At 43.8% G+C, this 27,629-nt stretch overlaps 1 protein-coding gene across 1 annotated transcript in view; it reads left to right on the forward strand.

Annotated features, from left to right (window-relative positions):
* Nucleotides 1-27,629, forward strand: part of PDS5B (PDS5 cohesin associated factor B) — an 82,421-nt gene that overhangs the window by 37,767 nt on the left and 17,025 nt on the right. Inside the window, exons 15-21 of the mRNA XM_083362431.1 lie at nt 13,840-13,888; nt 16,359-16,498; nt 16,580-16,695; nt 21,231-21,336; nt 24,202-24,362; nt 26,073-26,196; nt 26,331-26,489. Coding sequence (XP_083218557.1) covers nt 13,840-13,888; nt 16,359-16,498; nt 16,580-16,695; nt 21,231-21,336; nt 24,202-24,362; nt 26,073-26,196; nt 26,331-26,489 — 855 coding nt within the window. The remainder of the gene's footprint in view (nt 1-13,839; nt 13,889-16,358; nt 16,499-16,579; nt 16,696-21,230; nt 21,337-24,201; nt 24,363-26,072; nt 26,197-26,330; nt 26,490-27,629) is intronic.

Genomic DNA, 27,629 nt, shown 5'->3' on the forward strand with positions numbered 1-27,629 from the left:
TCGGACTTTCCTTTCACCACCAGACATATCCACAGCTGAGCGTCCTTTCGGCTTTGGCCCAGTTGCTTCATTCTTTCTGGCGCTACTAGTACTAGCCCTCTGCTCTTCCCCAGTAGCATATTGGGGAGGGGCTCATCTTCCAGCGTCATATCGTTTTGCCTTTTGGTACTGTCCATAGGGTTTTCATGGCAAAGATACTGGAGTGGGTTGCCATTTCCTTCTCCAGTGGATCACGTTTTGTCAGAACTCTCTGCTATGACCTTTCCATCTTGGGTGGCCCTGCACAGCATAGCTCATAGCTTCATTGAATTACGCAAGCCCCTTCGCCACGACAAGGCAGTAATCCATGAAGGGGGGAAATTATATAGAAAGATGTAAAGCAACACATCTACCTCTATTGTTATATCTACCTTCAGCAATGACTTTCATACCAATATAAGATCCACTGCAGTAGCAGGAGCATCCTAGGGAGTAATTACTTTCTGATAAAGGATATTCTCTCTATGGAAGCCATTTTGTGAATAAATAAGGCTTCTATGGCAGACATTTTGTAAGCATGCCCAACTTGTGCTATAAAATAAAGAGATACTTCATAATAGGGCATGCACATTTTGGGAATTGCAAACATTTTTCTAATACATTATGTTTCAATGAAAATTGGAGTGTTCCATTTTTCTTTTGCTTGGTATAGCCTGATCTTTGAAATACTCTGTCTTAAGAATTATTTTCAAATAGTAAACCTATATTTAAAAATCTTTTATACAGGACCAAGAAGATAGAGATTCAAATTCTCAATAAGATGGGGTTTTGTACACTCCAGCCTTCAGTTGCTTGTCTCTCATGTGTAAAGGGCTGGAAACAATGCCAGCTTAAGAAAACCTGTACCAGTTTTCAAGCTTTCTCTTTGCCTCAACCACAGTGATAACTAAACCTAACCAGATATTCTGCTAGACTGTCATTTCCCTTCCCACCCATGGCAGGGAAACCTGGTGCCTAAACTACTAGACAGAACTTAACAAAAGAAAGCAGATATTGGCTTAGCCAACATATACATTTTATTTTTTTATGGGAGTACAGTACTCCCTTTCTTCATTCACATCTAGTTGTTACTACAACTTTCATCTGATTTCCATTTTGCCACTAAAAAATCAGAACGATACCTTTAAAGTCCATGAAAAACTATCTATGAAGAAGTATTGCATTCTCTAATTTTCTTACAGAACAATGTTAAAATATGCTAAAGCATTTTTGGCAAGATCTGTTATTTTAATGCTTTGGAGGAACTGGTGGTAAGGATATTTGATGAGCGGTGAAGTTTAGAGCCACTTCAGATATATTGATTGTTGGTGAATATTTAATAATAATAATAAAGTTGGAAGGGACCTTAGTGGTCATCTAGTCCAACCCCTGCTCAGGCAGGAAACCATACCATTACAGACAAATGGCTGTCCAATCTCTTCTTAAAAACTTCCAGTGTTGGAGTCACAGCTTCTGAAGGCAGGTTGTTCCACTGATTAATTGTTCTAACTGTCAGGAAATTTCTCCTTAGTTCTAGTTCTCTCTTTGGTTAGTTTCCATCCATTGCTTCTTGTCCTGCCTTCAAACGCTTTTGGAGAATAGCTTGACTCCTTCTTCTTTGTGGCAGCCCCTGAGATATTGGAACACTGCTACCATGTCACCCCTCACTCTTCTCTTCGTTAAACTACACATACCCAATTCCAGCAACCGTTCCCTATATGTTTTAGCCTCCAGCCCCCGAATCATCTTTGTTGCTCTTCTCTGTACTCTTTCTAGAGTCTCAACATCTTGGTGATCAAAACTGGATGCAGTATTCCAAGTATGGCCTTACCAAGGCATTGTAAAGTGGTATTAACACTTCACATGATCTTGATTCTATCCCTCTGTTAATGCAGCCTAGCACTGTATTGGCTTTTTTGGCAGCTGCAGCACACTACTGGCTCATATTTAAGTGATTGGCCACTAGGACACCGAGATCCCTTTCACAATTACTACTATTGAGCAAGGAACCACCTATACTATACCTGTGCATTTGGTTTTTCTTGCCTAAATGTAGAACCTTACTTTTTTCACCATTGAATTTCATTTTGTTAGATAGCGCCCAGTGTTCAGGTCTGTCCAGATCCTCCTGTATCTTAAGCCTGTCTTCTGGAGTGTTGGCTATTCCTGCCAGCTTGGTGTTGTCTGCAGATTTGATGAGTTCCCCATCTATCTCCTCGTCCAGTTTGAATATCTCCTGGAACCATATTGCTGAAAATTTCCAGGACCAATTATGCAGTTACCCTAGCTGACTAAGACAAGAAGATTAGTGTCAAATTGTGATATCCATCCATTTTTTAGAATGGGAAAAAGAATAGTTGCCTGACAGGCTACTTTAAAAGAAGAATCAGATATTTTTATAGATGTGTTTTCTGCTATATGTCCATGGAAGCTCTGGGACACAAGGTAATAGGTTGAAACATCATACAGGAAGAGACTACTATCTTCATACTTTGTTACAGTTAGTCTTACTTAATGACCGTTCATTCCATGACCATTTAAAGTTACAGTGATGCTGAACAAATGGCACTTATAATATCTGGTCTAAGTTACAGTCATTGCAGCATACCTGTGGTCATGTAATCAAAGTCTGCCCACATTTAAAACCACAGAGGCACTTCAACTCCCCCATATTTCCCCCCATCTCTGCCCTTTTGGTCACAATGGCAGCCCTTGGCAAATTGCCTGCTTTGTAAGATTTTGAGGCCTTTTGAAATTTCAGGAGATGTCTGGACCTGCCATTCTCCAAATCATGGATGCCATTCTTCTAATTTTTCAGGCCTCAGAAGTTTTCCAAAGGCTTTCTGAAGCATCACAAGAACAGCATTGGCAATTTGGAGAATGGCAGATGCAGCCTTCTTGTGAGGTTTCAGAAGGCCTCAAAATCCTGACAAAACATTACAAGAATGGCCTGTGCTATTTGGAGAACAGTGCAAGCTATCTCGGGAAGATGGCTTGGCATGGCCAACAGCTGCTTCACACAGGTCCAGGTCAGGTGTTCCTTGTCAGCAGCAGAAAAATGACAATGAAAGTCAGCTAAGCATGACAGGGCCTGCAGAGCACAGGATGACTAGAACTTTCCACTGTGATGCTTGGGTGACTGTGGTGTGGGAGTTTAGGTAGCACTGCTTGGTGGTGGCTGTGCTGAGATTGAAGTAGAGGCCTTTGGGCAGTGGCATCTGGCTGAGACTGTTGACAGCCCTGACCTCTACTTCCGTCCCAGTGTCACAGCTGAGAAGTCCTAAGGATATTTTTAATATGTGAAAAATATAGGCAGGTAGGAAGAGTTGAAAAGGAGGCAGACCTTACCTTACTGAGGCTCGAGCTTGGTAATGACTTGGATCATGTTGTGTCCTCACCTAACAGTGGGATTTGGTGAACAACAGCAGTAGGGACTGCTGGGATTGCCATAACTAAGCAATGCAGTTATGTGACATTATACTGTAGAACCGCATTGCTTAGCAACAGAAATTCCAGTCTCAATTACTGTTGTAACTTGAAGACTACCAGGGTTTGGGTTTATAGCTATAATAATAATTGGAATGGTATATTAGAACTTTTAACACGCTCCAGTAGAGAGTCTCTTCAGAATTTCCATAAAGAACTACATTAAACAAGAATTTTCAATAAAAAGTTTTGAGAATATGTCTGCCTTCTGGAGTTCTTATTTGAAACAGATCTTGGATTAGTTTCAGTGTAATATTAATATATTTCATCTACATGTTAGCAATAATATAAAACTGTCCTTATCCATATTATTTCCTCTTATTGAATTCAATATGTATTATTTCTGTATTAAGAATATTTATAGTCAGGTGATGTCAAGTCATAGTAGGATATTTTTAACATGTGAAAGCACATATATGCATTTGTATGTTTATACATTGATCAGTGAATCATAGACATGTTGAAATACATTGCTTAGCTCACATTAAGGGAATTTGTTATGAATTCAAAGATCAAAAGTAATATGTGGAATATTTTCACATTTATTATGTTCCTGAAATTATCAAGGGCTATAGAAATGTCAAAAATATTTGATGTCCTTCAGCCTGTTAAAGCAGCAGAATTCATGAAGTAGTGTACCTAAATTATCTCTGAAAGTCTTTAAAGCAGATCATGCAGAATTCTGACAGGTAATCATGCTTTATTTTGTCTGTTCTTTTCTGATAAGGAATAGAATTTAATTCCAAGAAACTACCTCATTTATGTTTAATCCCCTGAAGACTTTGTAGAGATATCTTTTTCTATTTCAAGTTCAGGATTTATAAGCGTTTTACGATGGTCTGCATTGTTAGACAGTTCTGCAGTTTGGCTCATGGTCTCAAAACATTAAAAATTGCAAATAGAAATATTGTCTCTTTCCTCTTTTGCTGCTAGTAGAAAATATGAGAATAGAGTACCTTACTCAGGATATTTAAATTTTAATATTTAGAGAAATTTAATATCAGTCTTGTTAGGCAAGATATTATAACAAGAAATCCCATCAGGTTTCTGCTACTGATCATATCAATTAAAATGTACATTGATTGTTATACGGTATACTAACCTAATAGCATGTTCCCACCATCCCCACTTAATCAAGGAGTCGTTTTCAATCATAATTACATAACCATCCATTTTTTTACAGAAAAAAATATTTAAGCTTTTGTAGTATGATGCACAGCTAAAAAGAGTGAAAAAGGTCAATGAATTTTAAGAACTGTGTTGCATTTAATGCAGATTTCCAAGTTATTTTTAACTCTGGAACTTTTATTCATTTACTAAAATGAAAATTCATTTATTATGAAGTATCTTAATATACTACTCAAAGTATACTGAATTTGATTTCTTCTTTTCATATTTATATTAACTTTATTGCTACAGTTCATTTATGACAATAGACACAGATGTATCCCTCACCCTATATTTCCTCTTTCTCCTCCCATTATTATCTTTACATGAGATATTTCCTGCTTAAAACCATACTTTTAGTAAGTTTGACTTGTTATGTGCCAAGTGAGGGAAGTCATTCTTGCTTAAATTTAGTTAAACTATTGTTCTGTATATATATTATTAATTTTACTATTGCTGCATGTTTCAAAGTTTGATTTCCAGTTTTGATAATGTCAATATATTTTTTCTTTGGGGGCCACAGTTGTCCTCATGGCCTTTAGCATATATGTTATGCTATTGACATTTAGGAAATTCCTCAAAACATGGTTCTTCCAACAGGCTTGGAGATCCAAGAATTATAGGGAGCTTGGTGGAATGATTACACTGTAGATGTTAGTCCATTCCCTCAGAATTTTATTTATATTTTTGTTTACATTGTTTTTTAATTTTTGTTTTACATTTCTTCTAATGTATTGTTTTACACCGCCCACAGTCATGACTGTGAGATGGATCAGTATATAAATTACCGTATATACTTGAGTATAAGCCGAATTTTTCAGCCCACTTTTTGGGCTGAAAAAATCCACTTCGGCTTATACTCCAGTCAACAAAAAAAAAGAACTGTCCCTTCGTTCGGAACAGGCTGCTGAGAGAAGGGAGGGCTGGGCTCCGCACGGCTGCCTCAGCAGTTGGCACGGCTGCGGGTCCGGCGTTCGCCCGCCGAACAGCTGATGGGTGCGGGCGTGGCCGGGCTGTCCCCAGAGCCGGGCGGGTTCCACCGGCGTTCGGCGTTCGCCCGCCGAACAGCTGATGGGCGCGGGCGTGGCCGGGCTGTCCCCAGAGCCGGGCGGGTTCTACCGGCGTTCGGCGTTCGCCCGCCAAACAGCTGATGGGCGCGGGCGCGGGCGTGGCCGGGCTGTCCCCAGAGCCAGGCGGGTTCTACCGGCTGGGCTCCCCACGGCTGCCTCAGCATTTGGCGTGGCTGCGGGTCCGGTGTTCGCCCGCCGAACAGCTGATGGGCGCGGGCGTGGCCGGGCTGTCCCCAGAGCCGGGCGGATTCCACCGGCTGGGCTCCCCACGGCTGCCTCAGCAGTTGGCGCGGCCGCGGGTCCGGCGTTCGCCCGCCGAACAGCTGATGGGCGCGGGCGTGGCCGGGCGGATTCCACCGGCGTTCGGCGTTCGCCCGCCGAACAGCTGATGGGCGCAGGCATGGCCGGGCTGTCCCCAGAGCCGGGCGGGTTCTACCGGTGTTCGGCGTTCGCCCGCCGAACAGCTGATGGGCGCGGGCGCGGACGTGGCCGGGCTGTCCCCAGAGCCAGGCGGGTTCCACCGGCTGGGCTCCCCACGGCTGCCTCAGCAGTTGGCGCGGCTGCGGGTCCGGCGTTCGCCCGCCGAACAGCTGATTGGCGCGGGCGTGGCCGGGCTGTCCCCAGAGCCGGGTGGATTCCACCGGCGTTCGGCGTTCGCCCGCCGAACAGCTGATGGGCGCGGGCGTGGCCGGGCTGTCCCCAGAGCCAGGCGGGTTCCACCGGCTGGGCTCCCCACGGCTGCCTCAGCAGTTGGCGCGGCTGCGGGTCCGGCGTTCGCCTGCCGAACAGCTGATTGGCGCAGGCGTGGCCGGGCTGTCCCCAGAGCCGGGCGGATTCCACCGGCGTTCGGCGTTCGCCCGCCGAACAGCTGATGGGCGCGGGCGTGGCCGGGCTGTCCCCAGAGCCAGGCGGGTTCCACCGGCTGGGCTCCCCACGGCTGCCTCAGCAGTTGGCGCGGCCGCGGGTCCGGCGTTCGCCCGCCGAACAGCTGATGGGCGCGGGCGTGGCCGGGCTGTCCCCAGAGCCGGGCGGATTCCACCGGCGTTCGGCGTTCGCCTGCCGAACAGCTGATGGGCGCGGGCGTGGCCAGGCTGTCCCCAGAGCCGGGCGGATTCCACCGGTGTTCGGCGTTCGCCCGCCGAACAGCTGATGGGCGCGGGCGTGACCGGGCTGTCCCCAGAGCCGGGCGGGTTCCACCGGCTGGGCTCCCCACGGCTGCCTCAGCAGTTGGCGCAGCCGCGGGTCCGGTGTTCGCCCGCCGAACAGCTGATGGGTGCGGGCGCAGCTGGGCCTTCTCTGATGCTGGGTAGTTGCCACCGGTCGTGCTCCCCCGATCCCCACTGTGTTGTCGAGCCCGTAGGGCTTGACACCTGGCAGCACATCCCGCAGGGAAGGTCTGCTAGGGAGGCGGCAGTCAAGCGTTGTTTCCCTCCTCGTGCGCGCGCGGGTGTGTGGGTGTGTCAGACCCGCGGGAATGGCTGGCAAGGAAGCAGCGTCCCCCCCCTCCTGTGTGTCGGGCCCACGGGGCTTGACACACAGAGAAACGCAAATGCCGTACTGCCGCCACCTTTACTAGCCATTCCTGCGGGTCTGACACACACACACACACACACACACAAACACGCACGAGGGGGAGAAACAACGCTGGACTGCAGGGAAGGTCTGCTAGGGAGGCGGCAGTCAAGCGTTGTTTCCCTCCTCGTGCGCGCCTGTGTGTGTGTGTGTGTGTGTGTGTGTGTGTGTCAGACCCGCGGGAATGGCTGGCAAGGAAGCGGCGTCCCCCCTCCTGTGTGCCGGGCCCACGGGGCTTGACACACAGAGAAACGCAAATGCCAGACTGCCGTCACCTTTACTAGCCATTCCTGCGTGTCTGACACACACACACGCACGAGGGGGAGAAACAACGCTGGACTGCCGCCACCTCTGCCAGCCCTGCAAGCCTCTGCCGCTTCTCCAACGTGGAGATTTCCAGAGGTATTGGAATTCCAAGGAGATGCAGACTGCAGGGCAAGTCGGCCGAGTGCCTTGGCGACATTCCAGCAAGGCAAAAGGCACAAAGGGGGCAGGGGTCCCTCAGGCCGGCTGGGGAGGGGGAAAGCGCGTGCTCTCGGCTGGCTTAACCCAGTTCCATTTTGCAAGGCAAAAAGGAGCCGGGAGAGGGAAGCAGGGAGGAGCTCTCCGCCCACCCTCTCTCCCGCCTTTCATTCCCCGCGTTGAACAGCGCGAGTACACAGCTACGTGACTGGAGACGCATCCCTCCCTCCGGCCAGCTTGTTCTGCTCTCGCTCCGTCTGTACAAAACAACTGTTATCCAGCTTTATTTACTCCTGCCCGAGCCAGCAGGGCTTACGTTCTCCTCTTCTCCCCCTCCCCCTCACTGGAGCGCTGCCTGCCGCCTTTATTCCCCCCCTCCGCAGAACAAAGGAATGCGAGGCGCCGAGGCAGCGCCCTCCAGCCAGCCCCTTCCAGCGCGCGCGCTTCTCGCCCAGTCATAACAACCAACGCCTTAAGGACTGCTGCGAGTCCTCCAGCTCCCTTCTCCAGTCGCCGCGGCCGCCGTCGCCCTCCGCCCCGGCAGAGGCTTGCAGGGCTGGCAGAGTGGCGGCAGTCCAGCGTTGTTTCTCCCCGTCGTGCGTGTTTGTGTGTGTGTGTGTGTGTGTGTCAGACCCGCAGGAATGGCTAGTAAAGGTGGCAGCAGTACGGCATTTGCGTTTCTCTGTGTGTCAAGCCCCGTGCGCCCGACACACAGGAGGGGGGGGACGCTGCTTCCTTGCCAGCCATTCCCGCGGGTCTGACACACACACACACCCACGCGCGCACGAGGAGGGAAACAACGCTTGACTGCCGCCTCCCTAGCAGACCTTCCCTGCGGGATGTGCTGCCAGGTGTCAAGCCCTACGGGCTCGACAACACAGTGGGGATCGGGGAAGCACGACCGGTGGCAACTACCCAGCATCAGAGAAGGCCCAGCTGCGCCCGCGCCCATCAGCTGTTCGGCGGGCGAACGCCGGACGCGCGGCTGCGCCAACTGCTGAGGCAGCCGTGGGGAGCCCAGCCGGTGGAACCCGCCCGGCTCTGGGGACAGCCCGGTCACGCCCGCGCCCATCAGCTGTTCGGCGGGCGAACGCCGGACCCGCAGCCGCGCCAACTGCTGAGGCAGCCGTGGGGAGCCCAGCCGGTGGAACCCGCCTAGCTCTGGGGACAGCCCGGCCACGCCCGCGCCCGCGCCCATCAGCTGTTCGGCGGGCGAACGCCGAACGCCGGTAGAACCCGCCCGGCTCTGGGGACAGCCCGGCCACGCCCGCGCCCATCAGCTGTTCGGCGGGCGAACGCCGGTGGAATCCGCCCGGCTCTGGGGACAGCCTGGCCACGCCCGCGCCCATCAGCTGTTCGGCGGGCGAACGCCGGACCCGCAGCCGCGCCAACTGCTGAGGCAGCCGTGGGGAGCCCAGCCGGTGGAACCCGCCTAGCTCTGGGGACAGCCCGGCCACGCCCGCGCCCGCGCCCATCAGCTGTTCGGCGGGCGAACGCCGAACGCTGGTACAACCCGCCCGGCTCTGGGGACAGCCCGGCCACGCCCGCGCCCATCAGCTGTTCGGCGGGCGAACGCCGGTGGAATCCGCCCGGCTCTGGGGACAGCCCGGCCACGCCCGCGCCCATCAGCTGTTCGGCGGGTGAACGCCGGACCCGCGGCCGCGCCAACTGCTGAGGCAGCCGTGGGGAGCCCAGCCGGTGGAACCCGCCCGGCTCTGGGGACAGCCCGGCCACGCCCGCGCCCGCGCCCATCAGCTGTTTGGCGGGCGAACGCCAAACGCCGGTGGAATCCGCCCGGCTCTGGGGACAGCCCGGCCACGCCCGCGCCCATCAGCTGTTCGGCGGGCGAACGCGGAACGCCAGTGGAACCCGCCCGGCTCTGGGGACAGCCCGGTCACGCCCGCGCCCATCAGCTGTTCGGCGGGCAAACGCGGAACGCCGGTGGAACCCGCCCGGCTCTGGGGACAGCCCGGTCACGCCCGCGCCCATCAGCTGTTCGGCAGGCGAACGCCGAACGCCGGTGGAACCCGCCCGGCTCTGGGGACAGCCAGGTCACGCCCGCGCCCATCAGCTGTTCGGCGGGCGAACGCCGAACGCCGGTGGAACCCGCCCGGCTCTGGGGACAGCCCGGCCACGCCCGCGCCCATCAGCTGTTCGGCGGGCGAACGCCGAACGCCAGTGGAACCCGCCCGGCTCTGGGGACAGCCCGGCCACGCCCGCGCCCATCAGCTGTTCGGCGGGTGAACGCGGAACGCCGGTGGAACCCGCCCGGCTCTGGGGACAGCCCGGCCACGCCCATCAGCTGTTCGGCGGGCGAACGCGGAACGCCGGTGGAACCCGCCCGGCTCTGGGGACAGCCCGGCCACGCCCGCGCCCATCAGCTGTTCGGCGGGCGAACGCCGGACCCGCGGCCGCGCCAACTGCTGAGGCAGCCGTGGGAAGCCCAGTCGGTGGAACCCGCCCGGCTCCGGAGACAGCCCGGCCACGCCTGCGCCCATCAGCTGGTCGGCGGGCAAACGCCGGACCCGCGGCCGCACCCACTGTCGGGGGGGCGAACAGGGGCGGCCATGAATGGCCACAGAGCACACGTGCCGGCAGGGATGGCTGGGAGAAGGCTGGAGACGGCTGCCGGTGGTCGCGCAGCTCCATCAGCTGAGAGGCGGCAAGAAACAGCCGCCGGTGGAGTCAACGAGCAGCTCGTCGCGGCACAGAATATAGATATGTTGCTAAGAAGGGGCCAAGCTTATACTTATACTCGGCTTATACTTGAGTCAATAACTTTTTCCAGTTTTTTGGGGTAAAATTAGGGGTCTCGGCTTATACTCGAGTCGGCTTATACTCAAGTATATACGGTATGTGATGAATAAATATATATAAATAAATAATAAATTGTTATGCCTATTTATTCCAGAAATATTCATAGGAAAAACAGGTTTCAATTCAAACTTTTTAAAAATATTTTTTCAATCATGCTGGGTATCTTTCAGTATTTGTTTATTTATTTATCTATTTACAGTAAGGGGAAAAATTATTTGATGCCCTGCTGATTTTTTCAGGTCACTGACAAGAAATGATCAGTCTATAATTTTAATGGTAGGTTTATTTTAACAGTGAGAGGCAAAATAACAACAAAAAATCTAGAAAAATGCATTTCAAAAAAGTTATAAATTGATTTGCATTTTAATAAGTGAAATAAGCATTTGATCCCCTGTCATTCAGCAAGATTTCTGGCTCCCAGATGTCTTTTATACAGGTAACAAGCTGAGATTAGGAGCACTCTCTTAAAGGGAGTGCTCCTAATCTCAGCTTGTTATCTGAATAAAAACACCTGTCCACAGAAGCAATCAATCAATCAGATTCCAAACTCTCCACCATGGCCAAGACCAGAGAGCTATTCAAGGGTGTCAAGGACAAGATTGTAGACCTACACAAGGTTGGAACGGGCTACAAGACTTATCGCAAAGCAACTTGGTGAGAACATGACAACAGTTGGTGCAATTATTCACAAATGGAAGAAACACAAAATAACTATCAATCTCCCTCGGTTTGGGGCTCCATGCAAGATCTCACGTTGTGAAGTTTCAATGATCATGAGAACGGTGAGGAATCAGCCCAGAACTACAATGATCTCAAGGCAGCTGGGACCATAGTCACCAAGAAAACAATTGGTAACATACTAGGTTGTGAAGGACTGAAATCCTGCAGTGCTCCCAATATCCCCCTGCTCAAGAAAGCACATGTACAGGCCCATCTGAAGTTTGCCAATGAACATCTGAATGATTCAGAGGAGAACTGGGTGAAAGCGTTGTGGTCAGACGAGACCAAAATGGAGCTCTTTGGCATCAACTTAACTTGACGTGTTAGCAGAAGGAGGAATGCTGCCTATGACCCCAAGAACACCATCCCCATCAAATATGGAGGTGGAAACATGCTTTGGGGGTGTTTTTCTGCAAAGGGGACAGGACAGCTTCACCACATCAAAGGGGTGATGGATGGGGCCATGTATCGTCAAACCTTGGGTGAGAAGCTCCTTCCCTCAGCCAGGGCATTGAAAATGGGTTGTGGATGGCTATTCCAACATGACAATGACCCAAAACACATGGCCAAGGCAACAAAGGAGTGGCTCAAGAAGAAGCACTAAGGTCCTGGAGTGGCCTAGCCAGTCTCCAGACCTTAATCCCATAGAAAATCTCTGGAGTGAGCTGAAGGTTCAAGCTGCCAAATGTCAGCCTCAAAACTTTAATGACTTGGAGAGTATCTGCAAAGAGGAGTGGGACAAAATGCCTCCTGAGATGTGTGCAAACCTGATGGCAACTACAAGAAAAGTCTAACCTATGTGATTGCCAACAACAGTTTTGCCACCAAGTACTAAGTCGTGTTTTGCGTAGAAATTAAATACTTATTTCACTCATTAAAATGCAAATCAGTTTATAACTTTTTTGAAATACATTTTTTGGATTTTTTTTGTTGTTATTCTGTGTCTCACTGTTAAAATAAACCTACCATTAAAATTATAGACTGATCATTTCTTTGTCAGTGGGCAAACATACAAAATCAGCAGGGGATCAAATACTTTTTCCCCATCACTGTACTTATTGATTTTCCACATTCGTGAACTGCCAATCTCTCTTAGAGAGAGGCTCTGGGTCGTGTACAATAAAATATTAAAATGTAAAAATAGTATATAAAAATAAAATTATATAAGGAGACAGGATAATGATTGTCCCACAGGTGCTTTTTCAAGAGGCAACTGGACTTTCCTTGTTTTTCCTTGAATACCTTTTCTTCTCATCAAGAAGCTTTTTCGGCTTCTTGGATGTGAAGTGAAATGTCTTCAAGGAAAAACAAAGTCCAGTTGCTTCTTGAAAAGGCATCTTTGCGACAACCATGACCTGGATGACTAAGACTCTCCATAGAAAAGGATGATGATTAAACACTGTTAAAATTAGTTAAAAAAGAAAGTGGGTGGCACTTAGGCACCAGACATCCCCATGGCTCTATGCTCTTCTGGGCTCCCCATGCTAGTCTGCAGAGCCATATTTTGACTCCTTTTCAGAAGGCTAGAAGAATGGAAGCCAGCCTCACTTCTGGGGTGGGACAACAGCAGTGAAGATTCTCTTCCTGAATCCTGCCAATCAGAATTCTTTAACTAGCTGTAGATCTTCAGTGTTTTGAAGTGCATTAGCTCTATGGCAGTGTTTCTCAAACTTGGCAACTTTTAAGGTATGTAGACTTCAACTCCCAGAATTGGAAAATTGAGAATCGCTGCTTAGGGAGTACAGCTTTGCTTTTTTGTCAAAATTCTAATTTTACTTGGGTTTACTTTGTATGATAAATCCATCTGATCCATATATTTTTACATATTTCTTCCTATGTCTGCTCCATCATGTTTCCCATCAATGATGTAAAATAAAAATGAAATTTTACCATGGTTTTCAGCATTTTTTCCAGCATTTTTAAAATCCTTTGATTCAATAGGTGGCAGCATCTAGCTGACCTTTGCTAATCTCAGAAACTAAGCAGGATTAGATGGGGAAACCATCTCAGAACTCCAAGGCTATAGGGTATCATTCAGAAAAAGTCATGGGCAAACTACTCCCATAATGGTGCCAAGTAAACCACATGGTTATACTTATTAAAAGTCAAACTTTAGTTCAGGATTTTTTTATTTTTCAGTATTGTATATGAAACATATGCATCCTGCTTTAAATAAATACATGTTTTATTGTTGGCTTTTGTTAATGGTTTTTTAATAAGTTGCAGACTAGCCTGGTGGTTTCTATAGAAAAGATGCAAAAATTATTAATGATTACATTAGATATCGTCTGCTATTTTTTGAGCTGAGAACTCTTTCAAAATTGCAATAAAAATAATTGTATGAGTTACAAATGCACAATTGTCTGGTTCACTTGAAAAATGTACAATAGATCAAACTAAATTATGACACACTTCTAGTTTGTATAATTATTAATGTAAGGGAATTATCTTACTTATTACTGAACAAGTGTAAAGTGTTAAATTTTATTATAAAGCCTGTCATTGAAGACTTTTTTTAAATTTCCAGTCAGATGCCAGCAGTAAAGCTATATTTTCCAAAGTGATGGTAATAACAAGTAAGTTTTTTTCTGTATTTTAACTTTAAATTTTGAGAAAATATTACTTCTGTATTTCAATCATTCCATTTTTTCGTAACTTTAAGTGACCTTTGAAGGTGATTAAAGCAAGTTGTATAAAACTGTTGTTATCTTGTGACCTAATATAATTAATATATCAAAGCATTAATAGAATTAATTTTTTTATTGATTTAGTTGAAAATTTGCCTCCTTTGAATATTTTGTGTGGAATTATTAAAGATATTCAACATATTCAGGTTTGAATATTATGATTAAAATTTCTAATAATATTATCTAGGCTATAGATCTATTGTACTAAATATTCAGTGCTCGCTTTGGCAGCACATATACTAAAATTGGAATGATACAGAGAAGATATTGTACTAAATATTCCAAGTTGGAGGATTTTTTTTTAACAATGGCAGATAAATACTGGATAGCAATATGTTAGGTAAATCCTGCTAGGAAACAATATTTTAACATACAGGGAGTGCAGAATTATTAGGCAAGTTGTATTTTTGAGGATTAATTTTATTATTGAACAACAACCATGTTCTCAATGAACCCAAAAAACTCATTAATATCAAAGCTGAATATTTTTGGAAGTAGTTTTTAGTTTGTTTTTAGTTATAGCTATTTTAGGGGGATATCTGTGTGTGCAGGTGACTATTACTGTGCATAATTATTAGGCAACTTAACAAAAAACAAATATATACCCATTTCAATTATTTATTTTTACCAGTGAAACCAATATAACATCTCAACATTCACAAATATACATTTCTGACATTCAAAAACATAACAAAAACAAATCAGTGACCAATATAGCCACCTTTCTTTGCAAGGACACTCAAAAGCCTGCCATCCATGGATTCTGTCAGTGTTTTGATCTGTTCACCATCAACATTGCGTGCAGCAGCAACCACAGCCTCCCAGACACTGTTCAGAGAGGTGTACTGTTTTCCCTCCTTGTAAATCTCACATTTGATGATGGACCACAGGTTCTCAATGGGGTTCAGATCAGGTGAACAAGGAGGCCATGTCATTAGATTTCCTTCTTTTATACCCTTTCTTGCCAGCCACGCTGTGGAGTACTTGGACGCGTGTGATGGAGCATTGTCCTGCATGAAAATCATGTTTTTCTTGAAGGATGCAGACTTCTTCCTGTACCACTGCTTGAAGAAGGTGTCTTCCAGAAACTGGCAGTAGGACTGGGAGTTGAGCTTGACTCCATCCTCAACCCGAAAAGGCCCCACAAGCTCATCTTTGATGATACCAGCCCAAACCAGTACTCCACCTCCACCTTGCTGGCGTCTGAGTCGGACTGGAGCTCTCTGCCCTTTACCAATCCAGCCACGGGCCCATCCATCTGGCCCATCAAGACTCACTCTCATTTCATCAGTCCATAAAACCTTAGAAAAATCAGTCTTGAGATATTTCTTGGCCCAGTCTTGATGTTTCAGCTTGTGTGTCTTGTTCAGTGGTGGTCGTCTTTCAGCCTTTCTTACCTTGGCCATGTCTCTGAGTATTGCACACCTTGTGCTTTTGGGCACTCCAGTGATGTTGCAGCTCTGAAATATGGCCAAACTGGTGGCAAGTGGCATCTTGGCAGCTGCACGCTTGACTTTTCTCAGTTCATGGGCAGTTATTTTGCGCCTTGGTTTCTCCACACGCTTCTTGCGACCCTGTTGACTATTTTGAATGAAACGCTTGATTGTTCAATGATCACGCTTCAGAAGCTTTGCAATTTTAAGAGTGCTGCATCCCTCTGCAAGATATCTCACTATTTTTGACTTTTCTGAGCCTGTCAAGTCCTTCTTTTGACCCATTTTGCCAAAGGAAAGGAAGTTGCCTAATAATTATGCACACCTGATACAGGGTGTTGATGTCATTAGACCACACCCCTTCTCATTACAGAGATGCACATCACCTAATATGCTTAATTTGTAGTAGGCTTTCGAGCCTATACAGCTTGGAGTAAGACAACATGCATAAAGAGGATGATGTGGTCAAAATACTCATTTGCCTAATAATTCTGCACTCCCTGTATTTTCAATGTTTTGATAGCTCGCCCCCACCTGTCCACAAACCTCTAGGATTATGTATAATCTAACGAAATATATTTTCTGTTTATATAATCCATTCTCATTTTACATTTTTTTTATTTAGCCCTTCATGCTGCTTCAGACACATAAAATTCAAAGCATGAATTTTTTTTGCTTGCTACATGGCAAAAGCTTTAAAAACACTAGAACCTTTGTTTTGTTTTACTATATGAAATTGTTTACATTTCACTTAATGAAATAGCTAAATTTATTAAGATGTAGTTACATACATATTTGTCCCTTGTTCCTTCTATTGATTTACTTTTATGTTGTACCCTATCAGTAAAGAATGCCACTGATAGTAGAAAAGCTTTGTTTAATTGTTAGCTTTCTGTTGAACTTAATCTTGTTTTATTTCCATAAAGGAAATTTGCCAGATCCTGGCAAAGCACAGGATTTCATGAAGAAATTCACTCAAGTTCTGGAAGATGACGACAAAATAAAACACCAGTTGGAAATGCTTGTTAGTCCAAGTTGTTCATGCAAACAAGCTGAAGGTTGTGTGGTAAGAATAAATGTTAAAACATAACTTATTTGGAGCTATTAAATTGTCTGTCTTCTAATGTGCTTCTAATTACTATTGCAGCGTGAAATTACGAAGAAGTTAGGCAATCCCAAGCAACCTACAAACCCTTTTCTGGAAATGGTAAAGTTCCTTTTAGAGAGGATAGCTCCTGTGCACATTGATACTGAATCCATCAGGTATATTTTTTCCACTTATGTTGAAGTTAAATGAAACTGAGAAAACAAATTCTATAAAAGTCCTTTAAGTTAACATGCTGTAGTGTTCTCCCTATTGAATCTTATATTGTAATGTGTCTTGTAGGGTGGGGCAAAAAGTAATCTAAGTAATTAGAGAAAGAAATAATTGGGGAAATTTTGGGGGTAAGACCAAACTTACTTTGATATTGATTGAAGGCTTATGATTCATTAACTTCCTTTCCTAACCTTTTCATTTTTTGTCAAAGTGAGAAGGAGAGGGAATAGCTTAGTCAAGAAAGAGAAAAACATTTGGTTGCTGCATGATAGACTGTATTTACTATGGAAAGAAGTTAGGATTTGACAATGGAGGAATTATAACGATAACTCTGAACTATTTTTCTCTTGCTTGCAATGACACTGTCATGGTTCTGACAGATAGAGACGAATAAAGCAGATCTCCAAGGGTTGCAAATTCCTCAAATAACATGTTTATTAGTTACAAACTATAGGCACAGTCAAAAGTGAAACCAAGTCTGGATACACAAGCAACAATTACCCAATACAAAGTTAAATGTTCCACCCTTTTGTACCTGATCCAAGAACACATAGGGCAGAGAAAAGGCAGGAGCAGAGAAGATCAGCCAGATAATTCGCGAGGAGAAAGCCTCACCCTTCTTGCTGGGCTGTACCTGAAGCTGGCTATTTAGCACAGCGGACAAATGGAGGCTTTTCTTGTGTTTGTTTCCTAGCTGTGTGTTTTCTGCCTCACTTTGGATTGACATTGTGCCTTGACTTTGATCATGCCTTAGAAACTCTGGACTTCTGTTGCTTTATGAAGTCTCTTGTGTTGTGGATGTAAGTTTGCCTGGTGGCTTTATTTTGATTGAGAAACGTTCAAGGGCCTTGTGGACTCTTTGGCCACTGCTCTGTGAATTAGCATTAGTCTGCTTGTGGCTGGACTTAATTGGGACAGTTTTGGGTTTTAGTGAAAGGAATTGCTGGGAAATATTAATAAACTCACTAAACCACAGTTACATGTGTGTGTGAATGAACAGGATAGCACACATAGCATCCAAAGTTGTGCAAAGGGTTGGAATCCAGAAAGACTCCCATATTATTCATTAGGTCTGTTTGGGTTAGTGCCACCCCATCCAGTACAAAGGATGGTAAAGTCCCAGATTCAAAAGGCCCTAAAACCTACAGAATCTTGACATGCAAATTAATTAAATATTCCTGAAAGAGAGAGTTTTGAAAACCACTGCCTTCATCCAAATAGTTTTCTTTGCTGTATGTCAAAGTTGATCATAATTAAGAAATTATTTATAGATGTCTTAGAAAACTTTTGCATAACTTTCAAAGTTAAATTCTCAAACTACCTGAGGTTGGGGTAGATTTTATTCCTTACTATTAAATAATAATACAAAACTCAAAAATAATGGTAACATGAAATAGATAATAATACATTGATATGATGATCAAAGACTCGCAACTAAAAATAAGTATTTGGGTGGTTTGTTGATTTGATTGAGTGTTTTGATTTGATTTGATTTATATCCTGATTTCCTTCAGTTGCTCAGAGGAATATACAGTACATTTCTCTTACCAAATTTATTCTATACAGCAGCAGCTCTGCAAGGTGGATTGGTTAGAAAATACTACTTGGCCCAAAATTTCCCAATTAATTTCCATAGATGAATGTGGAGTTGAACCTAGAGCTTTTGGATTCTGACTTCAATCTTAGTCAAATAAAATAATAAAACCATCAATTCAGAGTCAAAACTACTTAATTATGTACATATACGGTATTATAATATTTTTTTGGTCAAAACCAAGGAGAATAAACAAGTGACTTATCTGATGATACCATCAAAATAGCTGATCAGCGAAGGGCAGCCAAAGCCAAAGGTAATAAAGATGAAGTTAAAAAGCTGAATGCAAATTCCAACATGAAGCCAAGAAAGACAAAAATAGGCAGCGGGAGGAATAGTGTCAACATCTAGAAGAAGCTAACAGGAAGGGACTCAACTCAGGTCATGTTTGCCATAGTGAAAATGATGTGATCCAGTTTTTCAGCACGGCAAGGAACTGTTAAAGACTGCAATGGAATTTACTAAGTGACCAGCAGAAGATCAAGAACAGGTGGAAAGAATATACAGAGGGACTCTACAGCAGTTTGACATACTATCAAGATGACAGTGATGAAAGCCCAATTAATAAAGAACCAAACATCTTGAAAGAAGTAGAATGAGCCACAGAGAAATTGCCAAACTGGAAAAGATTACTAAGACCAGTTCCACTTTACATCATCACTGCCCTATGTCTAGATAAGGACTACATGTCAGTGGCTTTAGGACTGAAAAAGATACATTTTTATCCCATTAGTAAAGAAAGGAAATGTTCCAACTATTGCATGGTTGCATTGATTTCTCATGCAAGGAAGATTTTGTTAAAAATAATTAAACAGAGGCTACAGAATATCATCAATCAAGAGTTACTTGATATACAAGCTGGTTTTAGAAAGGGAGGTGGCACTCGAGATCACATTGCCAATATTAGATGGATTATGGAAAAAAACAAAAAAAGTATACAATGTCATCAAGAGAGTTAAAGAATTGAAATAGAAAAGGGCTTTTCTCATAGCAAGAAGAACTGATGCAGGTGAACCAAGGCAGTCATAGAATGGATCCCACTTGATAAAAAGCATCCACAAAAGAGACCTAAAACAAGATAGATTGACAACATCAGCAAGTATTATGGGCCCAATTGGCTTAAAGGAAGCTCAGGACCATATTGGTTGGAAACATGTAGATGGTGGATGGTCTCTGGCGGGCCCGGGACAGGGGCTGTTCCTCTGTCCTGGTCCTACTTGACCTCTCAGCGGCTTTTGATACCATCAACCATGGTATCTTGCTGCGACGGCTCGAGGGGTTGGGAGTGGGAGGCACTGTTTTATGGTGGTTCTCCTACCTCTCGGGCCGCTCGCAGTTTGTACTGGCAGGGGGACAGAGATCTACCCTGAGGCCCCTCAATTGTGGGGTGCCTCAGGGGTCAGTTCTCTCCCCCCTCCTGTTTAACATCTATATGAAGCCACTGGGTGAGATCATCTGTGGCTTTGGGGTGAGGTATCACCAATATGCAGATGATACCCAGTTGTTCATCTCCACCCCGAGCCAACACAGTGATGCCCTTGACGTGATGTCCCGGTGCCTGGAGGCGGTGCGGGTCTGGATGGGAAGGAACAGGCTCAGGCTTAACCCCTCCAAGACCGAGTGGCTGTGGATACCGGCATCTCGTATTGTCCAACAAGTTCTATCTCTTTTGATGGGGGGGAGGTATTGCCCCCCTCAGAAAGGCCTCGCAACTTGGGTGTCCTCCTGGATTCACGGCTTAATTTGGAAGATCATCTAACGGCTGTGACCTGGGGGGCCTTCGCACAGGTTCGCCTAGTGCGCCAGTTGCGCCCCTTTTTGGACCGAGATGCCCTATGCACGGTTACCCACGCCCTCGTCACTTCTCGCCTGGATTACTGCAATGCTCTTTACATGGGGCTGCCCTTGAAGAGCACCCAGAGGCTTCAACTGGTGCAAAATGCGGCCACGCAGGTGCTTATGGGAGTATCTCGGTACTCCCATGTTATACCACTCCTGCGCGAGCTGCATTGGCTTCCGGTTACCCTCCGAGTGCGATTCAATGTGCTGGTAATAACCTTTAAAGCCCTGCATGGCTTAGGCCCGGGGTACTTGCAAGACCACCTGTGCCATTGTCAACCTCCCATCGCCCGGTTCGCTCCCACAGAGTCGGCCTCCTCAGGGTTCCGTCGGCCAGGCAATGCCGGCTGGCAATCCCCAGGGGGAGAGCCTTCTCTGTGGACACGCCGACCCTCTGGAATGAGTTGCCTCCGGAGCTGCGGATGGCCCCTGACCTTCGGTCCTTCCGCCGTGACCTGAAGACGTGGTTGTTCCAACAAATGGGCCTGGACTGACTACGATTTTTAATTAGGCTTTTACTGGGTTAAATTGTTTTATAATTTTGTATTTATTGTTTAATTCTCTTTTAAATTTTTTACTCTATGTTTTTTTAATTTTTATTGTTGTGAGCCGCCCTGAGTCCTCAGGGAGAAGGGCGGCATATAAATTTAATAAAATGAAATGAATGAAATGAAATGAAAATGAAACCTGCAGTGGATAGACAATGGCTAAAATGATGATGACGACGACGATGATGATGATGATAGAAAAGGCACATGAATATAAAAAGGATCAATATATTGGTTCAAAGTTGAACACCCAACAACTGAAAGAAGCTGTGCTTAACAGGGTTGCATGGGGAGCTCTTGCCTATAAAGTCGCCAAGTGTCGTACATTACTGAATGGTTACAACAAAAATATTAATGAAAAGAAAAATGTATATCTTAAATATGTGCCATTGCTCTATTGAAGGAAAAATGTTTCTTGCTCAATTATACTGGTTACACATGATCATGATCATTTTTTAAATAGAATGTCCAGCATGATTCTTATCATTTCCTTTGTTAGTGCCCTTATTAAACAAGTGAACAAATCCATAGATGGAACAGCAGATGATGAAGATGAAGGTGTCCCTACTGATCAGGCAATTAGAGCAGGTCTTGAATTGCTTAAGGTAATTTTTTCTGTTTAGAAAACTTTATTGTGGGTCTATGCGGTTGGGAGCCATTTTTGCAACTAATGATTTTCAATACACACTTTCACTTTCTAGTCCATTTATTACTTTGTAGTTAAACTGTGAAATAGCCAGATCTTGAAAATAACTTTTTAGCACCTCCAAATTATATCAAGCTCTTTTAAGGTTTGAAAGTCCATTTTACATATTCCCACTTAGTTCAAGCAGTCACTTTACTTTGAAGAAAAACACTTTCACTTCTAGTTAGAGGGAAAAAAAGTCCGTCAGGCGCCATCTTCCCCTTCTTTAAAAGAATCATTGGAATAGGAAGAGAGTTGAATTTCAGAGTTAAAGCTTTGTACTTGCTATTTATACTGCTCCTGCATCAGCTCTGCTGCTACCGTAACTCAAGATGACAATCAGATCTGGCAGGAGTGGATTCAGCGTCTTGTTCTGCTTAAGCAGAAGAGTCCTTCGTTCCAGAGCATTTCTAGGCTTCGGGGGGGGGGCTCTCACCCTTTATGCCCCAGAACAAATGTTCTGGGGCGCTAGGGGAGCTCTACCCCTACCTGGAAGTTCCCCCTCCCCTCTGCCCGAGGAGAGGAGTTTTTGAGCAGTGGAACAGCTGATCGTCGGCTATTCCACCGCTTCAACGAGATCGAAGGGCCAGCGGTCGAATCCGACCGTCCGCGCCGCTGTTGGAGCCATAGGCACTTAATAGTATTACCTGCCCCATAATATTTAGAAATCCACATTATTTTCTCAATTTAAGGTTTTTCTAATTCGTATGGTCAGCAGTGCTGGTTGGTCTCATTTTTTCTGAAAAATTGGAGGTGATAAAATAACAAGGTGATAGAATACAAATTTGTACAAAATTGAATGTCTTCAAACATTAGTAAAAATCTACTAGCCATGAATAGTGTGGCTATGAAGCATCTCTCAGCTGTGAGGCTTCTTCTGGGAACCACCAAATGTAGGTCCCCAGCTGATGGTATCTTCAGCAGAACTAGCAAACTAGTACCCACAGCATGCCTTCTCTGGCAGCTCTAAAATATTCTGATGTAATTGGTGAGAGGCAAACCCTCAGATAGTCTCATGTTGTGAAGGTTTTTATAGATCAAAATCAGGACCCTGAATTGGACTCAAAAAAAACCCCTGGCAACCAGTGCAGCTCATGGAGCAGAGATGTAACGTGCTGTTCTTAGAACACATATAACTGCCTGTGCTCTTGCTGAAGCTTCCAGATATTGTTCAAGGATAGCTCCATATAGAGTTCATTGCAGTAGTCCAATCTGGAGATGACTAGGGCGTGAGTAACTGTGGCAAGGCCTACTGATCAAGGAATGGGCGCAACTGGTATACAAGCTGAAGCTGTACAAAGGCCTTTTGCAGGAATCATGAGTCTAGGAGGACCCCAGGTTGTGCACTGGGTCTATTTGGGGCAGTATAACCCATCCAGCACCAAAGAAGGCATAGTCCTGGAACCAGTGGACCCCAAAATCTAGAGCCATTCAGTTTTGCCAGAGTTCAACTAGCCAGAGCCACTCTGTATCAGAATCAGTCTAGATATTACTAAGGGTTTTTTTAAATATATTACATGAGTAATTTAGTATCTGTATATTCCATGGATAGAAAACAGGTACAGGTAGTCTCTGATTTAAAACGGTTCATTTAACAATGATTCAAAGTTACAGCAGCTTCAGAAAAAGTGATTTATGACCTGTCCTCAAAATTATGACCATTGCATCACCACTGTAGTCACGTGTTAACAATTAGGCACTTGGCAATGGTTTTAATTTATGACAGTTGCAACATCTTGTGATAATGTGATCTCAATTTGTAACCTTCCCAGCCAACTTCTGACAAGCAAAGTAAATTAGGGAAGCCAGGTTTCCTTAACGACTGCATGATTCACTTAACTAGGTGAGTTGCTTAATGACCACAGTAAAAATGGTCCTAAAGTCAGGTATAGTCATGTGTTGACTGCATAGCTTAGCGACTAAAATTCCAGTCCCAATTGTTGTTGTAAGTTGAGGACTTCCTATATTTAAATACACAAATAAATAATACATATTTTAAATTAAAATTAATTAAATTCAGTTTCCAAGTATAGTCTGATTTGAAAAAGATTGCACATTTCTAATATTTAAGAACACGTTATGGACAGAAGCAGCTATAGTTCAAGTATGTTCATTAGCACATTTGATGCAGTAGTCTTAGTCTGATCTCAAATGATTTAATTGTCTTATATTAAGTTAACTAAAACATTACTGTTTTCAATTCTCAATCGAAGTGTCAGAAATGCAGTGGATCAACACAATAGCTATGAGATCCTTGGTGCTCTGAGTGCTGCTGATGTTACCTAGTTGTATAATGAAATGTCTGCAAAAAAATAACCAAGCTCAGAGAGCTCCAAGGATTCTATAATTCAACCCTTAGCTGCTAATATTTTCTTCTGTTGGTACAGGAGCTATCTTTGTACCGGCTATAGAATATACTACCGGTAATCCTTGTTCAGTGATCAGAATTGGGTTTGGTAACTCATTTGTTAAGCAAAGCAGTTGTTAAGTGATACCACAACTGTGCTTATTATCTTATTTCAGACCTTCATAATGTGAAGTTACTTTATCATAATTGGTGTAAATGCAAATGGTCGCTAAGTGAGTCAGTCACTATATGAGGATTATTTGTAGCTCATTAAATTAGTACATAAGCCTTTTAGATAGACCCTTGGAACTAGCGTGTTTGGTGTTTACCCATAGATCCATAAAGATTTGTCAAGATTGAGTCAATGAAATTTATTCAGTAAGCATAAGTTAACATAAGAATGATTTTAAAAATCCCCTTTAATCCTTATTCTTGCAGGTTCTTTCGTTTACCCACCCTATCTCATTCCATTCAGCTGAAACATTTGAATCACTCCTGGCCTGTTTAAAAATGGATGATGAAAAAGTAGCCGAAGCTGCATTACAGATTTTTAAGAACACAGGAAGCAAAATTGAGGAGAATTTTCTACACATACGATCGTGAGTTCATTCTATACTCTATTTATTAGAATTTCACCCAATCTTATTTATTTTTTTATAAATAACTCAGGGCAGTGAACATACATAATATTTTCCTTCCTATTTTCCCTACAACAACTACCGTGTGAGGTGGGTTGGCTGAGAGAGATTCACTGGCCCAAGGTCACCCAGCAGACTTTCATGCCTAAGGCAGGGGACTGGACTAGAGCGGGTTCCTGTTTTTTAGGCCAGCACATTACCCCCTAGATGAAGGCTAAGCAAATAAGTATATTTAAAGTATACTTATGTATATTTAAGTAGCATTCCTGTATGTTTGCCTAGCAAGATCAGTGCCCTAAAGATTTCACTTTACTGTTATATTTTTAGCTGCTTCCCTTGAGGCTTCTGTTACTGGAATTTACATTGTCTTTAATGATGAGGAATGATAATGATTAAAAAGAATGAAATCTTTCCCTCTGTGTGTATAAAGTTATCTTTAGGAATTAGATATGTTGTCACAGATTTTAGAAATTGTACTTAAAAAGTTAGCGCATTGATGCTTATACAAGCTTTTTGTAGACCAGGATTGTAGATGGTTCAAAAATGATTTAGAAGAAAAAGTTTGGACCCTGAGCACCTCAGATTTGTTAAAATAGCCACATTTGGTATGGCTTGCACTGAATCAGGAAGACAGGTGCTGCCCATGTGCAAGTGCAATATTGGATTCAGAGTCATTGAGATTGGAAAGGCGTATAAACTGAAGTGAATTATATTACATATGTATATAAATCATGGGATGATTTTTGAAGTTTTGGGTTGCATGGTGGGTCACAAATATGGCAAGTCCCAGGTTAAGAATGCACCCATTTAAGGAAGACCCATAGTTAGGAACAGAGCATATCATAGCAAAAGTCTAATTAAATACACAAGGATTAAAGTTAAATATACAGTGGTTCAAGTTCATTAAACAAAATTACCTATACAGTATTATACAATAATTGTCAGGACCTACCCCAATCCACGTCTTAGGAAAACAAAAACTCTTGGAGTCAGTTCTAGTCCAAAAGGAATCTTTACTAGGACATGCTTGGTTGTGGGAATACAAGACAGGACTTAGTATTGTTTTACAAATTGAAATTTTATAAAGGGTACCTGGTTCAACCCCCCTTCCCTCAACCCCATTTGGTCAGCCCCCATCCTTCTACTTCGTGTCATCCCTTTTGTGGGGAAAAAAAGGAACTTCAAATCTTTATGGTTATTGCTTTCTTCCTCTCCAGAATTGAAAGAAGAAACAAGCCAGATGCCTTCTTCTCTAACCCTCCCTTTTGTCCCCCCCAGTTCAAAAGGTTCCCTTGGCCTTTGAAATAACCTAAGGCAGGCTGAATCCACATATGCTTCTCCTTCCTCGGGAGATGGCAGAATCCATAGGAGGGGGGATAATGTTTTAAACATAAATTTATGAATGTGATATAAATGGATTCTGACAATAATACTGTTTCAGCTTGTATACAAATTTGATTTCAGGGCAGGCTTTGGGAATTGAACTCATTCTTAAACCAAGAATTACCTGTACTGAAATGAAACTTAAATCTTTGTGTATGGCTGTCATCCTATTGTCTTAACACATCTGGAAATTACTACATGTTTAATAGATTCGGCCATGGCAAACATAACATGTGATGTGATTACATTTATATATATACTATATATATATATTTTTTTTTACTCTAGAGCTTTGCTTCCAGTTTTGCAACATAAAGCTAAAAAAGGTCCTCCTCGACAGGCCAAATATGCCATTCACTGCATCCATGCAATATTCTCCAGTAAAGAAACACAATTTGCACAGATATTTGAGGTATTTTTTAAATTTTATATTTATAGTGCATTCATAGAAAATTCTGAAGAATTTTAATTTTGAAAAGGTTAAAATACTTTTAAATGATTGCAGCTAACTACTCTTTAACATTTATCATCATTTATATATTTTAGCCGCTACATAAGAGTCTCGATCCAAGTAATCTGGAACATCTGATTACACCGCTGGTTTCCATTGGCCACATAGCCTTGTTGGCGCCTGATCAGTTTGCAGCCCCGCTGAAATCTTTGGTGGCTACATTTATAGTGAAAGATTTGTTAATGAGTGACAGGGTAAGAATGTTTTGCTTTTTGCAGTAAAAAAAAATCAAAGAGAAAAATAGTAATATACAACAGTATATTGTACATTATATTGTGTTCATTTAAGAAGAGACAATAGCTGTACAGTTCTTAGTAAGTCCAGCATACTGAGCTGAATAATCATCAAATGTAAACTTATGAAGAATAATGAAGACAAACCAAGAATGTAATAAGTTCCTTGAGAAATATCAAATTGAATTTTTCCTCCTGTTTATTCATTTTTTCCCCTTTTTCTAGAAAAATAGATGTACACATTTTGTATACGAACTATTATATTAAATAATGTGAACTCATAATAGTATCTATTGTAATCTAGCTGTCCCTCACCTGTTTTCTTCATGTTGTTTTGGATTCACATACAGACATGGCCAAAAATATCGGTACCTTCCACTTGCTCCCAAAGAATCCCAATTTCATATGAAGTAAATTTAAACTGCCACAGCTATGTGTATGTTTATGCCATTGAGTGTACATTTTGTTTTGGATATAAAACTTAACATATTATTGGAAATAATAAATGAAAATAATATGAACATGATTAAATTATTGGCACTCTTAGAAATTAAAAGACTTTATTGGGTTTTAATGATATCTTAACAGACTCTTTAATTACAGTCATGGGTATCTTCAATCTCATAATCAGTCACTCAGCCTGTTTGAATGGGGAAAAGTACTCAGATATTTTTTGTCATTGTGTGCAGTACAGTGAATGAACATCGACAAGAGAAAGAAAAACAGTTATCTGAGGAGGAAAGGAAGAAGATAATAGTAAGCATAGTAAAGTTAAAGAGTACAAAACTGTTTTCAAAGAGCTTCCTTGTTCCTTTGACCACAGGTATTAATGTTATTAAGAGATTTTAGATAGTAATCTGCCTCCTTAGATAGGGCCATCAGAAGAAAATTGATCCCCGATAGAACAGAAGGGTAGTTTGAATGATGGAGTAAGAACAAAGGAAAACTTCAGAACAGAAGCTATTTCACCTCTTAAGATCAAGAACTATGCAGCAAGTTACAACAACCATCACCATCTAAGTGAACATGCTTCCATTATAGCAGACCCGGGAAAGCCCCACTGTTAAATCCCACTCCAGACTGCAATTCATTAAAATGATG

The sequence above is a fragment of the Vipera ursinii genome (assembly GCF_947247035.1).
Source record: "Vipera ursinii genome assembly, chromosome: 4".
In the NCBI taxonomy this organism is placed as follows: domain Eukaryota; kingdom Metazoa; phylum Chordata; class Lepidosauria; order Squamata; family Viperidae; genus Vipera; species Vipera ursinii.